Below are 16,164 nucleotides of genomic sequence, written 5' to 3' on the forward strand. Positions count from 1 at the left end.
ACTTTTATTGTAAAAATGTTAAAAGTTTTCATTTTCCCGGGAACTTTAATGCAGTGAAATCCCGGGAGTCCGCCTCGATGAAAAGAAAACGTCAAAAACCTCTCAGCTCACGCACACGAACGTCAACGTTGTTTTCCCGCGGCAGTTCTTGTTGCGTCGCGCTCGCCGGAAAAGTTCAAATTTCGCACCGAAAACCGCATCCTCGCGCCCAAAATCCGTGCAATTCCGGTTCCCCGCAATGGCCACTCCCGCACCGACGTCCCTGGACGTCACGGTACGTTGGCAATTTCTGTTCTTTCGGAAGTCGCCGATTTTGAGAGGTTATGTTTATGTTTACGGCTTTTTTGCTTTTCTCGCAGGATCTCAAGTTTAAGCTGCAGAACAAGGTTCCGGTGTTTGCCGGTGATGGGACCGTCCGGGACGGGTGCTGCCTGTTGGCGGCGGCCAGCGTGCACGGGCTGGTGTTTGTGGGGACGACGGGGCCGCAGCTGCGCGTTCTGCAGCTGAGCAGCATTACGCCGGACAAGGTGATCGACGAGGTCGTTCCGCTGCGGACGGTGGCGTTGCCGAGCGAGCCGTACCAGCTGGCGGTTAGCTGTGACCATGGGCTGCTGGCGGTGGACGTGGTCGTGGGTGGGGTTCCGTTTGTTTATGTCTACTCGGTTCCGTCGTTTTTGACGCCGACGGTTGGGAAGTTGTACGAGATTCGGACGTCGCCGGAGGGTGGAGTGAGGAGTACGCAGATTTTGTGGAATCCGGTAATTCACAACATGTTTTCGCTGCGGACGGAGAATGGGGCGTTGTCGGTTTACACGTTGAAGGAAGGGTCCGGGTTTGAGTTTCACTCGTTGGACAAGGCTGAGGGGGCGATTTGTGCCTGCTGGAGTCCCAAGGGGAAGCAGCTGGTGGTCGGGTTTGCGAATGGGAAACTGGCGCAGTACAAGCCGGATTTGAAGCTGGCGAGGACGATCGTCTGTCCGGGTGGGGTTATGGAAGGCGCGTTCGACGTGATTGCGGTTCAGTGGCTGTCGACGTACCAGTTTGCGGCCGTTTTCATGCCCAAATCGGATGATAGCGTTCCGTCGTTGTTCATCGTGAACGCTCCGAAGGTGGGCAATCCGGTTTACATCAATTACGACGACATCTGCTACAGCCAGAGTGGGCCCCGGAAGGGACAGGTCTTCCTGGTGCACATCCTGCCGTGGAACCTGCTGTTGATGGCGTCCGCGAACAGCATGGAAGTGGGCATTCTGGGCACGACCGAAACCGGCGAAACTCCGACCTGGTGCCAGTGGTCGACGACGGACGAGGCTCGGGCGGAACTTCCGCTCTCCGCCGACAAACAGGAGACATTCCCCGCCGGTTTAGCCCTCGAAACTGGCTGCAAACATCAGGTCCTCGTCGGCGAAGAAACGATCCCGGTGATGCCAATGCTGCACATGGTCTCCACCTACGGCCTGCTAGTCTCCTTCAACATCCTGAACCTGACCCCGAACGTCCCGAACATCTGCTCACCTCCGCGACCCGTCAACGACACTTCCGGCCAATTTGAACGACTCGACTTCAGCAAACCTGCCCCGCAAGTCGCCGCCGCCGCACCACCCCAAGCCGCGGAGATTTCCTTCGCCCTCCCAACTGGGGCCACCTCCACTCCGGCCATCGCCAAAACCAAGTCGTTCTTCAGTCCCAGTGAGAACAAAAGCTCGATGAACCTGTTTGGCGCGTCAACGACGACGACGGCTGCGGCACCAGCCGCAACGATCACCCCGACCTTCGGCAAGCCGCTCACTTTCGGGGGATTCGCTGCGCCAACGCCGCCGCAGCCGACTTCGGAACCGGTCAAGACCAGTCCGTTTGGTGGGACGCCGAGCTTCGGGTCGATTGGGGGATTTGCGCCTCCGGCGCAGCAGCCGGTGGCTGCTCAGTCAAGTCTGTTGAAGCAAACCCTCGCTCAACCGCCGAAGCAGGCTCCGGAACCGACTAAGCCGTTTGTAACGGTTCCGCCGACGTACACGCCGCCTGCGCCGACTCCAGCAGCCGATTTGGCTCGGTCCGGGTCGTCGGGAAGTTTGGCGCAGCAAAAGCAGAAGCAGAAGCCGGTCGAGCCGTCCGAGGACACCAACTTCGTGATCCGGTCCATGATCACGGAGGAGATCCGGAAGTTTGAGAAGGAGCTGACGAACCTGCAGAGTCGCTGCCAGTCGCAGAGCATCGCCATCGGGACGAAGGAGGAGTCGGCGGGCATGATTAGGGACTTGAAGGAGTTGCAGGATCTGAGCGTACAGGCGAGGGAGAGTACGGAATCGCTGACGTCGGACGTGCAGGCGTTGCGGCTGGGGTTGAACGAGGCGTTCGCGATGGTGGCGGAGGCGAACAGTAAGGACGGGATATTCAAGCACCCGAGTCCGAACATGTTCCAGGAGACGCACGCCATGAGTCAGTCCAGTCGACGGCAGTTGGCCAGCCTGCAGAACAACCTGGCGATCAACGAGAACCAGCTGCAGATCGTCAACAAGCAGCTGGACGCGCAGTGGTCTGCCATCCAGGAAGCTAGCAGGGTCAACTCCCGGCGGAGGATGCACGTACCGAGCTTGGAGGTCCTGTACCAAACCCTGTCCAAGCAGCAGGAGATCCTGAACCGTCAACGGGACAAAATCAGCGGTCTTAAGGGGAAGCTTGGCTTGCGCGAGAACATCCGCGGATTGGAAAAGAACCGCCGCATGGCGGACCTCTCCGGCGACAACGGAACCACGGCGGCCATAGACTCGCTGACCGACTCCATCGTCGCGATGAACATCGGCGAGAAGATCCGGGCGGACGCCCAGCGCATGACGGACGCCAAAATGGACGCACTGAGAAGGACGCTTCGTCAGCGGAAGATCGTCACCGTCAAAGCGGGTCGTCCGGACCGGGTTGGCCTAAACTCCGAGGTCGTACGCGAGCGCCGCAACGAAGCCCGGCGCCAGAACCAGGAGAAACCTAAACAACCGGCGCCGAAACCAGTTCAGCAACCTCAACAACAGCCGAAACCGGTTCCGGTCAAAGTTCCGGAAGCTGCGCCTAAGTTTGAACTACCCAAAAGCGCAATGCCGTCGTTTGCACCAAAACCTGCTCCGGCAGCCGCCACCGCAGCACCCGTTGCCAAACCGGCCACTTCCGGCGCGTTCAGCTTCGCGGCACCTTCAGCAACTGCTGCTGCTGCGGCATCTGCACCAGTCCCCACTAGCAAGCCAGTGTTCAGCTTCGGTCCCTCATCAGCCGCGACGTCATCGCCTTTCGGCCAACCCGCGAAACCCAAAGAGCCGGAAATCCCGAAGGAAACGACCCTTTTCGGCAGCACCACCATCAAACCCATCCAAGCAACCGTCGCTCCTCAAAAACCTAAAGAAAAATCCGACTCAACTGCTCCTCCACCAGCGTACGGATTCGGCACCAGCGGCCTAACCATCCAAGCCATTCCGAAAGCGCAAGACACCGCCGAACCACCAAAACCCACCGTCCTTGCGTTCGGATCTAACAACAATGGCGGCACCGCCGCCCCCAAACCAACCTTCGCCTTCGGCGCAGCCAACAAGGAACCGGTCTCGTTCGGAGTCCCGCAACCCCCACCAACCACCCCCGCCCTCAACCTCACCAAAGAAAAAGAAAACGAACCCGGCGTGAAACCGCTCGCCGACAAGCCGAAAAAGGACGCCGAACCACTCCCGGCCACCGCTGACCCAGAACCCGCGAAATCCGCCTTCCCCGCACTGACAAACCTGCTCCAAAAGGTCGATCCGGCGAAGCCGGATGCATCACCCGCCACAACGAAATCACCCACCCTGTTCGGTTCCGTGGCCAAGACGACCTCCTCGATCTTTGGCACGTCCTCTACGGCGACGATCGCGCCCGGCACGGGTCTCTTTGGAAGCATCAAGCCGGTAACGTCCACCGCGGCTGCAGGCAGCGGTCTTTTTGCGGGGGTTTCCTTTGGAAGCTCAACGGCAGCGACGACGACGACGGTGGAGAGTGGTTCCGGAAATGTGACGACGACAACGAGTTCGACGCTGTTTGGATCGATCAAGCCGGCGGCGACGACGACGACGGCCAGTTCCGGGTTTTCGTTTGGATTTGGAAGTGCCGCGGCGACGACGGCCAAGCCGACTGATTTGTCTGTCAAATCGGATACGGTGAAGGCGGAATCGAAAGGTGAGTTTTTGAAAGCATGCTTGGATTTTGGGAAATTTCTGTTTTGCCCTTTTTCGATTACGGACTTCAAAGTCAAGTATCTGGACGGGTAACTCCGATTGAACGCTGAATACCTACCGAGAGATTGTTTCAAGGAATGTCCAGTAAATTGTTTCTACAGTTTACTCAAGTTTTTCTAATCGTCTTGATTGATCTTTTCTCTGCAGTTTTTGGCGGTGTTGTATCGCCATTTCTCCGTTAGTGGCTTTACCTTGTTGTCAATAGTGGTTTTGAAGCTTTCGCCTACTGAACAACTGGATTGACTTCGGTTAAAGTAAGAGTAGCCTCCTTTCATTTTTGGCTGTCTTTATTTATCAATGTTCAACATCCATTTCTTCTTCGGTTACATCCATTCATTCAAAGAAACCTTGTCACCAGTTAACCACATACTCATGAGATTTCTGAAAACAAAAGTTGCACAACTCAGAAGAAGTAAGTAAGTTTGATCCACGAGAGCAAAAATTACGAAATTTCATACATTTTTGGCAGATTGCTCAAACGAAACCATAACAACATTTTTGCCTAGGTATTTACAAACGTGGGTTTAATAGAAAACCTAGATGTCTGGGTGTCAAAAGATCGGAAATTTTATACCCTTTCCGATGCCACATAGGTTAACTTGTAAATTGTGGACCGGTTCGGATGCCGGCGGATTTTCCGACGACGTAATTCCGGGTTGGTACGAAATTCCAACGAAAAATCTATTCTAGCGATACAAAGACCCCCAAAACGGTGTTATACCCACTCCAAAATGTTTATTTAGCAATTCTATGGTAATATATTGACATTTAGTTAAATTGAAAGTTTGCAAAATTAAGTTTAGATAAGTTTTATATAGAATTCCCAGAGTTATATAAAGCAGGCCAAGGGTGCATGATACTGATGATACTCGTCGGTTGACACCCAGGCGAGGAACATCCCGGAAGGAGCCCAACTACATCCGTAGTGCTGTTTGTACAAAACAGCATGGCTCTGGCTCTTTGCAAGTGTCCTATTTTCTTACCTCCACGTTGGCTTGGTTTAGTCCTCATGATGACAAGGTGTAACCTAGCTGGTGGCCTGTGGAAACGACTCGTAAACCTTTGACCAGCGAGGGTCAGAGTAGAGACGGCTAGAAGAAAGGGGCGCGTCAATGTGGAAAGGGGAAGTAATTTGTGATTGTAGACGCCGTCTACTAGACGGTATTGTTTTGATTCGCAGTATGTTGAGTCAACTGCTGTGGATGTACCTGAGCATCGCAGAACGCGGTTTCTCTTCTTTCCATTTCAGCTAACAGCTATCTCCTGTTTATTTTGTTTCACTTATTTTCTAAAACGGCTTCTGTTTACTATCCTCCATTTGATTTCGATTTTACTTATTTGATTCTCTTATTTCGCAACGCTTTTCCACTCTATTTTACCAATTGATTCTGCTGTAACAAACTGTCTGCTTTCCCTTAATTTGGCAGCTATTTGAATAATTTCTCATCTTCCCTGTAAATTGCCCTCAATACAATCTAAGCTTGTTTGTTACCTCTATTTATTAACTATTGTTAATTTCTTTATCTACTTCATAAATTACTATCTTTCTTTTACTATTGATTCTTTACATAGTATATTTCCTTCACTGTCCATTGTTTTGAAACTTTACCTTTTTCTTAAGCAAGTGAGGTTCGAGCCCTTGCTCAATTTATGGAATGGTTAAAGTATTAGCACAAATATACTAATACTTTTTTGTTTTAATTGATATTTTTCGGCGAATAATAACACTATTTTAAACGTTTTCTTTTAACGTTTCGGCCTACTTTCTCCTTTCGGCCATCATCAGAATCTATTTAGAACAAAATTACAAAAATATTACAAAGTTACAAAAATTACAAAGTTATTCACAATTTGTACTACAATCACACAAGCTACCTTAAACCTTCCAGCTGCTACTCCTCCTGCTGGGTCGCCTGATCTGCTACAGCTGACCGCGTCGCTCTTTCCGTCTCGCGTATCTTCTTGAGCAGGCAGTTGTACGACGACGAGAGCGACGCCGACTCTCTCTGCAGGTTGACTGCTCCACTTCCCCTCATTTTGATGTGTAACATCTCTGCTGTACATCTCAGTCTCTCGGTTTCGACCTTCTCCAAAATGCTCGCACGGGAGAAGTCGAAAACATGTCCTAACTCCAAAGAGTGCTGGGCGAGACCAGAGCTGGGATTGTTGGTTCTGACCGCGTCCTTATGTTGTTTCAGCCTCTTCTCAAGCTTCTGCGAGGTTTGTCCGATGTACACCTTGTCGGCGCAGGCTCCGCACGGTACGCTGTACACGACGTTTGTCTGCTGCATCATGGGGATTTTATCCTTCAATTTGCTGAAAACTGTGTTCTTGATCTTGTTGTTTGGCTTGTATGCAGCAACAACGCCGTGTTTGCGTAGCGCTTTCCCAACCTTTTCGCTGAGGTGGGGATATACGCCACTGATGCGTATGAGCTCGCTTTTCTCCTGCTCGAGAGAGTTGTACAGAAAATGCACCCTCTCCTTGAGAGTGCGCGAGATGAACCAAGCTGGGTAGTTGTTGGTCCGTAGGATGTTCTTTACTATGCGTATGCTCTCTGGTCGCTTGTCCGGATCGGTTAGCATAAGTGCCCGGTCAACCAGAGCGATAGCAGTGTTGCGTTTGTGACACCTTGGGCTCTCCGAGAGGTAGTCAGGTAGCGACCGTTCTCTTGTTTGGGGTACCACTTCTTCTCGATCTTTCGTCCTGCTCTGGTCAACGTGAGATCGAGGAACCTAATGGAGGCGTCTTTCTCTCTCTCCAGCGTAAACTGCAGGCTTTCGTACGTTGAGTTGAAGGTATCAACAACGGTGGTGATGTCTTCTTCTCTTCCTACCACAAAGCAGTCGTCGACGTAGCGTTTGTACACATGGAGAGTGATGTTTCTCTCCATGTGTACAAACGCTACGTCGACGACTGCTTTGTGGTAGGAAGAGAAGAAGACATCACCACCGTTGTTGATACCTTCAACTCAACGTACGAAAGCCTGCAGTTTACGCTGGAGAGAGAGAAAGACGCCTCCATTAGGTTCCTCGATCTCACGTTGACCAGAGCAGGACGAAAGATCGAGAAGAAGTGGTACCCCAAACAAGAGAACGGTCGCTACCTGGACTACCTCTCGGAGAGCCCAAGGTGTCACAAACGCAACACTGCTATCGCTCTGGTTGACCGGGCACTTATGCTAACCGATCCGGACAAGCGACCAGAGAGCATACGCATAGTAAAGAACATCCTACGGACCAACAACTACCCAGCTTGGTTCATCTCGCGCACTCTCAAGGAGAGGGTGCATTTTCTGTACAACTCTCTCGAGCAGGAGAGAAAAAGGGACGAGAGAGCGAGCTCATACGCATCAGTGGCGTATATCCCCCACCTCAGCGAAAAGGTTGGGAAAGCGCTACGCAAACACGGCGTTGTTGCTGCATACAAGCCAAACAACAAGATCAAGAACACAGTTTTCAGCAAATTGAAGGATAAAATCCCCATGATGCAGCAGACAAACGTCGTGTACAGCGTACCGTGCGGAGCCTGCGCCGACAAGGTGTACATCGGACAAACCTCGCAGAAGCTTGAGAAGAGGCTGAAACAACATAAGGACGCGGTCAGAACCAACAATCCCAGCTCTGGTCTCGCCCAGCACTCTTTGGAGTTAGGACATGTTTTCGACTTCTCCCGTGCGAGCATTTTGGAGAAGGTCGAAACCGAGAGACTGAGATGTACAGCAGAGATGTTACACATCAAAATGAGGGTGGAGCAGTCAACCTGCAGAGAGAGTCGGCGTCGCTCTCGTCGTCGTACAACTGCCTGCTCAAGAAGATACGCGAGACGGAAAGAGCGACGCGGTCAGCTGTAGCAGATCAGGCGACCCAGCAGGAGGAGTAGCAGCTGGAAGGTTTAAGGTAGCTTGTGTGATTGTAGTACAAATTGTGAATAACTTTGTAATTTTTGTAACTTTGTAATATTTTTGTAATTTTGTTCTAAATAGATTCTGATGATGGCCGAAAGGAGAAAGTAGGCCGAAACGTTAAAAGAAAACGTTTAAAATAGTGTTATTATTCGCCGAAAAATATCAATTAAAACAAAAAAGTAAAAATACTCGGCGATCAAAAAAAAAAAAAAAAAAAAAAAATAAATAAATAAATAAATATATATATATATATACTAATGTACTTTTGAAATACTTTTCTAAAATGCTTAGGACCAAAATATTGTAACAAAACACCGCGACAAAAGAAATAGCAACAGATAAACACGACTCAACAATAGGGAAGATTTCAGGAGAAAACAATACACAGTAAATAACAATTAGTTTTTGAATTCAAACTAAAATAAAACAGTTTTTGCTTTAATGAAAGTTGATAGGCACACTATAAATGGTTAGGCGCTTATACTTACATCAAACCCTACGTAATGTACCACCTCCGGCCGAGTTAAAATGCGTAACCGGAAAAGAAGGTGTGCATGACTGGCACGAACACTCAAAGCGTGTTCTAGGGTGCTGCTCGTACTGACTCAGAGCAAGGGTGAGATGTAGGTGTAAGGGCAGTGCGTGTTCGTCGGGAACTTTGTGCATAAGATCGGTCAAAGCCCGTTCTTACACTGAAAATAGCGAATTGCGAATTAAATTGTTTACATGTTTCATCACAAAATGTGCATAGTGCCCAAGGGGTGTAAATACTTTTTTTACATACTGTATGGATTGGAAAATTTCAAATTCTACGGTAAGTTGACGTTTCCATATCAAAGGTAAACAAAAAACAGTTACTGCATAGCAACGTATATCAACCCAGCAAATTTTCTATGTTGATTGTCGGCCGTAAGTTGCGTACTTTCCTAAGTACCGTCAACAGGGGTGACATTGGGTCTGGGGGGTGAGATTGGGTCATACAAATTTCGGAATTTTTGTATGACCCAATTTCACCCCCCAGACCCAATGTCACCCCTGTTGACGGTAACTTATCTATTTTACTTTACTTAGACGTGCTAAGCTAAGTGGTTGCAGATAGCCCATAACTTTAACCCTCTACAACCTAACCCCGCCTTTAGACGGGCTTCGATCTAAAAAATCGCCAAAATCAATTTTCCAACCGATTTTTGATCTTTAAAAAGCATTGGAAAGAAGAACTCTTAAAATTTTAGAAAATTTCAGGGTTGGAAGTTAAACTTGTTTTATTTGACTTTGCCAATGTTTTTAAAAATGTCATTTTTTTAGGGGTCAACTTCGGCTGTGTTTTTCACTAACATTTCCTATATTTTCAGTAAAAAGAAGTATGCAGTAATTTTTATAGTGTCCCAGGCTATGCCTCTAAGCATTTTTTTTGCAATTTAAATGATGATGGTGCGATTCTATAGCAGAAAATGTGAAAAATAGCAAAAAATTGAAAAGGTGACTGTAAAAACATGAAAAAATTAGATAGGCAAAATGTAATTATATTAGGTGGTAGAGTAGGCCAAATACTACCAAAAACAAACATAAACTAAACAAGATAAATGCAAATTAAAATACTAAAAATGAAACAAGAAAAACATAAAACAAGAGAATAGTTTTTCGTAGAACAAAAGTTGCTCAAAATGACCTCCTACACACGGGAAAAATAAATATTTTCGAAAAAAATTTGGGCAGTAGAGGGTTAAACTAAAACGGGCTTTATTTCTGGTTTGCTAAACCGCGTGTTTGTTTTTATCAACCCGGGATCGATTCTATGACAATTTCCGGAATTCCATTTCCCGGAATGGACGTTTTCCGGAATGGACATTATCCGGAATGGACGTTTTCCGGAATGGACGTTATCCGGAATGGACATTATCCGGAATGGACGATATCCGGAATGAAATTTCCCGGAATGGACGTTTCCCGGAATGGACATTTCCCGGAAAATGAGTTTTTTTTAATATTACCTGATATGAGAATGAATGGAATCTTGCCTACTCGCTTACTTGTGGTTAAGAATTATTTAGTTTGTACCCCGTTTGATTCACTTAGTCACATTGAAGGAACGCGATATTTTTTTAAAACAATATGAATATAAATATTATCGCGGGCGTTAATAATTAGAGTTCACGCCCGGTGATACGACCGCAAGATAATGGTCGCATGACAGCCGCATGACAACCGCAGAACAAATTTTTGGCTGTTGTCAAAGGTTGCCTTGAGTTTTCAGCTGACTTTTTGGAAAATATTCAAAACAAACCCAGTTAACAGCCAAATCACCGCAGAATTTCAGTTCAACTTGCTGATTTTTACACTGCGGTAGTTAGGCGGCAATAATCTCCTGTCACTTACAGCGATGGAGAAACGTGATTTTATCTCGCAATAAGCAATATTGCTTATTGCGAGATAAAATCACGTTTCTCCTTCGCTGTGAGTGACAGGAGATTATTACCGCCTAACTACCGCAGTGTATAAAACTGCAAGTTGAACTGAAATTCTGCGTTTATTTGGTTGTCAACTGGGTTTGTTTTGAATATTTTCCAAAAAGTCAGCTGAAAACTCAAGGCAACCTTTGACAACAGCCAAAATTTTGTTCTGCGGTTGTCATGCGGCTGTCATGCGACCATTATCTTGCGGTCGTATCACCGCGCGTGAACTCTAATTATTGACGCCCGCAGTAATACATGAATGATAAAAAGAAAGTTAAATGATCGGACATGAACAATAGAAGCAAGCGTTGACTATTGAAACAATCGAGGTTTTCAAGCGAAGATGGCGTTCGAATGGTGAACGCCCGAAATGTCAAAATCACGCAGTGGTACCAACATTACGGAAAAAGTGTGCCATGGCATGACAGCCACATTTTTTTCTAATGTTGGTGCTACTGCACGATTTTGACATTTCGGGCGTTCACCATTCGAACGCCATCTTCGCTTAAAAACCTGGATACTTTATCAACCACCACGAGATGTAACAATGTAGATCGATAGATATTAGACAAACACTAGATGTTTTTAACATTCTTTCAATGTGTTGTTATGTAAGAATTTTCTATTCTTTTGTTAATCATTTGACTTATGTGACTAAATTCTACCAAATTTTACTGCAAAGCAGAATGATTATTTTCAAAGAAGGAAAATCCTCAAGAAAATGAAAAGCTTGTCCGAAAATCAATGTGTAATGTGGCCTGTCAAGAAAATAAATAGCTTGAGTGTATTTATAAAGAATGAAAAACCTCAAGGAAGTACACACTATTACACATTAGTATTTTTATTTTCTAGAGGTTTTCCCTTCTTTGAAAATAATCATTCTGCTTTATAGTAAAATTTGGTAGAATTTAGTCACAAAAGTAAATTGATTAACACAAGAAGGGAAATCTCTTACACGAAATTCCATCACATCGATTAAAGATCGTGTATTTTTAAAGAAGGGAAAACCTCAAGAAAATACACATTATACATTGATTTTCTGAAAGCTTTTTTTTCTAGAGGATTTCCCTTCTTTAAAAAAAAAACATTCTTCTTTATAGTGCAGAGCTCCTTAACGAAAAACTAGTTGAAGTTTAGTTGAATTAACAAAAGAAGGGAAAATTCTTACATAAAATCCCATTACTTTGATGAAAGATCGTGTTTTTTTAAAAGAAGGGAAAACCTAGAAAATAAACAGCTTTTCAGAATATCAATGTATAATATGTACTTCCTAGAGGTTTTTCATTCTTTAGAAATACACTCAAGCTTTTTATTTTCTAGAGGTTTTCCCTTCTTTGAAAATAATCATCCTGCCTTATAGTAAAATTTGGTAGAATTTAGTCACAATAGTTAACTGATTAACACAAGAAGGGAAATCTCTTACGCGAAATCCCATCACATTGATAAAAGTTCGTGTATTTTTAAAGAAGGGAAAACCTCAAGAAAATACACGTTAAACATTGATTTTCTGAAAAGCTTTTCATTTTCTAGAGGTTTTCGCAAGGTTGTCCCTTCTTTGAAAATAAATATTCTGCTTTATAGTAAATAAAAATAAAATAAATTATTCGCTCTACAGCATTGCCTTGGCGTTCTCGATTGCGAGATTCCTACTCGAAACTAGGTGTCCGAAGGCTTGATTGTTGAGGCAATTGCAAACCTCGTTTTACACCTGAGCTTGGATGGAAGCCGGGATTCGAACTGACGACTTTTGGATTGTGAGTTCAACTGCCTACCAGCGACTAAACCGAGACAGGACCCAGAGAGACGACTCCTACACCTGGACTGAGCTATCGATCTAACCTCTAGGTTAGACCGGGGCAAACATCTACTTCCCCGTCCGAAGGCATGATCAGACAAATCTCGTCTCGAAAAATGCCACCACCGGGACCGTCTAGAATCAAACCCAGGCCGACTGGGTGAGAGGCAACTTCGATTACCCCTACACCACGGTTCCCGACTCTGCTAGGTAAAATTTAGTTGAATTAACAAGAGAAGGGAAAATTCTTATATAAAATCCCATTACTTTGATGAAAGATCGCGTATTTTTAAAGACGGGAAAACCTCAAAAAAGTACACATTATACATTGAATTTCTGAAAAGCTTTTTATTTTCTTGAGGTTTGCCCTTCTTTGAATACTTACTAAAAATTGGTAGAATTTATTCACAAAAGTCAACTGACTAACAAAAGAAGGGAAAATTCTTAAGTAACAACACATTGAAAGAATGTTAAAAACATCTAGTGTTTGTCTTATATCTATCGATCTACATTGTTACATCTCGTGGTGGTTGATAAATTATTGTTTCAATAGTCAACGCTAGCATCTAATGTTAGTGTCCGAAAATTTTACTTTTTTTTTATCATTCATGTTGTCAAAATATCGAGTTCCTTCGATGTGACTAGGTGAAACTAACGGGGTACAAACTAAATAATTCTTAACTACAAGTAAGCGAGTAGGCAAGATTCCATTCATTCTCATATCAAATAATATAAAAACACTAATTTTCCGGGAAATGTCCATTCCGGGAAACGTCCATTCCGGGAAATTTCATTCCGGATAACGTCCATTCCGGATAATGTCCATTCCGGATAACGTCCATTCCGGAAAACGTCCATTCCGGATAATGTCCATTCCGGAAAACGTCCATTCCGGGAAATGGAATTCCGGAAATTGTCATAGAATCCCGGGATCATGTTGACAGGTCCCATACAAACTGAGCGTACACGTTTTTTGTGGGCTACGTGGGTTTAAGGCTTTCGATATTATCCAGCCATAGTTTAAATTAATATAGTTTTTGCCTTGTTTCGTTTTAAAAGCGACAAAATAAGCATTCTGGAATCATTTTCTTGAAAAACTAGTTTAGAGATACGCCACGTTCAAATATTAGTCTAAAACAGTTGGAGGGAGCGTGGCGTGCAGCGAAAGCCGTCACAAAAAAAAATGTCACTTCTTCTCGCGGCAAGGTCTTCTGTAGGTCTACACCCGAACGTGCGACATGGGACAGCATGAATTTTCAGCTAAAGCCGGACGGGTGTATTCCAAAATTACAGTATTATAGATTGCCCGAAAGAGTATTAAAAATGAGGCCTACAACCTTAAATTCTAACCATTTTTAGTTGAAAACTGACTTACCTTGGGCAGGTCCAAATAGGAAATCACCAAAAAAAAACATGAGCTATTAGGTAAATTTCTCTGTACAGGTCAGTTGTTAATATTCGACGAATTTGACAAGTTGATATGTCGCTTCAGAATCGCCGGCAGTCAAAAATGTGATCTGCGAGTGGGACATCGCTCAGCAGATTTGCGCAATGAGCTTTGACACAACGGTTGTGAACTCAGGAGTCCACAACGGGGTTATTGTACTGCACCGGAAACCACTACTGGCGATAGCCTGTCGTCATCATGTGGCGGAATTGGCTTTGATGCATAAGCTGGTTCGGTATCAAGAGCTCGACGGATGAGCCGGGCTATCTACGTGTTAAAGCCCTGGATCACACATCACTCCATCGACTCTTTCAGTCTTTTTTTGTTCGTCTTTTCATCGATCAGTGCTAATATATTAGGCACTGGTATCGCGATTAGCTTAGGTTAAATAAGCCCGTCATCCGTGTCTACAATAATCAGTGATTTCGGTGAGCGACCTCAACTACAGCTAATTTTCCGGTAAAGGCAAACTTTCGCGATCACTCTTGCGGAAAAGCTGAAAAATCGAAAGCGTGAACCGACGCCGCTAGTAAAACGAAATAAAAATTTTGATTCTAGGTACTTAAAGTTGACGTCGGCGTTTGGGAAATGCACTCGAAAATTTTACTAAGAAAATTGCTGATTAAATTCTGGATCGAAAGCATAAGTGTAACACCGATATTTCCGTCTTCTTTCTCCTTCACAGAAGAGGTCAAAACCCCTCCCACTGCAACCTCCACAACCTCAACTGTTCCCCCAGTATCATCCACCGCAGTATCCACAACTTCGGTGACTACAACTGCGGCAACCCCGGCACCCTCAACAACACCCGCATCAACCACCACGGACACCACGTCGAACCTGTTTGGCTCGTTCAACATTTGCTCACCCTCGACACCGCCGGAAACATCCAAACCGGCCTCCTCCAGCAACATCTTCGGAACAGCGGCTTTCTCGACTCCAAAGGCGGACACGACCTCGATCTTTGGTGGTGCCTCCGCGGAAGCCAAACCCGATTCTGCGTTTGGAAGTGTCACCCCTGCGGCAACGCCGGCAACGGGTCTGTTTGGAGCGGTGACCAGCAGCAATGCCGCCGCGCCAGGAGCGGGATCGTCAATCTTTGGCGGAGGTTCTCCGTTTGGAACGCCGGCTTCGACAGCTCCCGCCACCGCCGGAAGTGGTCTGTTTGGGTCAATAACTCCGGCGACATCGCCCGTTGCTACAGGAGCGTCTACCGGGTCGATCTTTGGGGGTGGAGCCACGGCGAGTCCGTTTGGAGCTGCGGCAGCTAGTGCAACGCCCGCGGCCACCGGAGGAATCTTTGGTGGGGCGGCTTCCGCAGCACCCAGTTCCGGAGGGCTGTTTGGATCGGTCGGTGCTAGTCCTGCTGCTGCTACTGGAGCAGCAACGGGAGGTTCCATATTTGGCGGGTCGTCCGCGTTCGGTGCCAGTGCCAACACGAGCAGTGGAAACATCTTTGGCAGTGCCACGACCGGAACCACGGGTGGATTTGGATCGTCGGCGTTTGGGCAACCAGCTTCACCGGCACCAGCCCAGTCCATCTTTGGAGGTGGTGCTAGCACACCTGCGTTCGGAGGTTCCAGGTATGTTGTCTTGAAACTCTCTGATCTTCTCACTACAAAACTAACCTTCCGCTTCGTTTTCAGTTTCGGATCTCCGGCGCCCACCGGAGGAGCCTTCAGTCAACCAACCGGTAGCGTAGCGACGTCCGGTTTCGGATCCCCAACTGCGTCCGCCTTCAATAAGCCGGCGGCCTTTGGCGGAGCGCACACGTTCGGAGGCACACCGGCGTTCGGAGCAGCGCCAGCGTTCGGATCGAAGCCGACCTTCGGAAGTCCGCCGGCAGTGGCGAGCGCCTTTGGCCAGCCAGCAGCGAACCCCACCAGCCCATCAAACAACCTGTTCGAGCAGCTCGGCTCGTCCTCGCAGGGCGTTTCGTTTGGCAATCTGGCCCAACAGTCGGCCCAGAAACCGGCCCAGTTTGGCGGTTCGTCGTTTTCCAGCTGGCGTTAGGACTAAGGTAACTGCTGTTTCTGTTTGTGGAATAATAAGCTTAATGTTTTGCTGAATCATGCTTAACCGGCATCGTCTGAAACTTATTGTGTGAGAAAGTTCCTTTTGGTTAAGGGCGAGACATTTTTCCTTGATTTGTATATTTTTTTATTCTCTGTCATCTATCTTAACCTATGCCGTAACTGGCTCAATCGGCCTTGCCGTCACGGAGCCGTGTGTCAATTATTTATAGATCTCAAGATCTATTGTTCTTGTTCATGATGGATAGGGGAGGGGGGTTCAGAATGGCCCGCCTAAGAAAA

At 46.7% G+C, this 16,164-nt stretch overlaps 1 protein-coding gene across 1 annotated transcript; it reads left to right on the top strand.

Annotated features, from left to right (window-relative positions):
• Window positions 1-112: 112 nt before the first annotated feature.
• On the top strand, window positions 113-15,928 carry LOC6041557 (nuclear pore complex protein Nup214). Its single transcript, XM_038253596.1, has 4 exons — window positions 113-274; window positions 360-4,188; window positions 14,535-15,432; window positions 15,496-15,928. Exons 1-4 carry the CDS (start codon window positions 239-241, stop codon window positions 15,860-15,862), a joined length of 5,130 nt encoding a protein of 1,709 aa, XP_038109524.1. The 5' UTR covers window positions 113-238; the 3' UTR covers window positions 15,863-15,928.
• Window positions 15,929-16,164: the final 236 nt, after the last annotated feature.

The sequence above is a fragment of the Culex quinquefasciatus genome, chromosome 2, assembly GCF_015732765.1.
Source record: "Culex quinquefasciatus strain JHB chromosome 2, VPISU_Cqui_1.0_pri_paternal, whole genome shotgun sequence".
NCBI classification, from domain to species: Eukaryota; Metazoa; Arthropoda; class Insecta; order Diptera; family Culicidae; genus Culex; species Culex quinquefasciatus.

Coding starts and splice junctions, on each gene's coding strand:
- LOC6041557 (XM_038253596.1), top strand. CDS start 239: ATGGCCACTCCCGCACCGACGTCCCTGGACGTCACG. Junction 275..359: donor CGACGTCCCTGGACGTCACG/GTACGTTGGCAA, acceptor CTTTTCTCGCAG/GATCTCAAGTTTAAGCTGCA. Junction 15,433..15,495: donor CCTGCGTTCGGAGGTTCCAG/GTATGTTGTCTT, acceptor CTTCGTTTTCAG/TTTCGGATCTCCGGCGCCCA.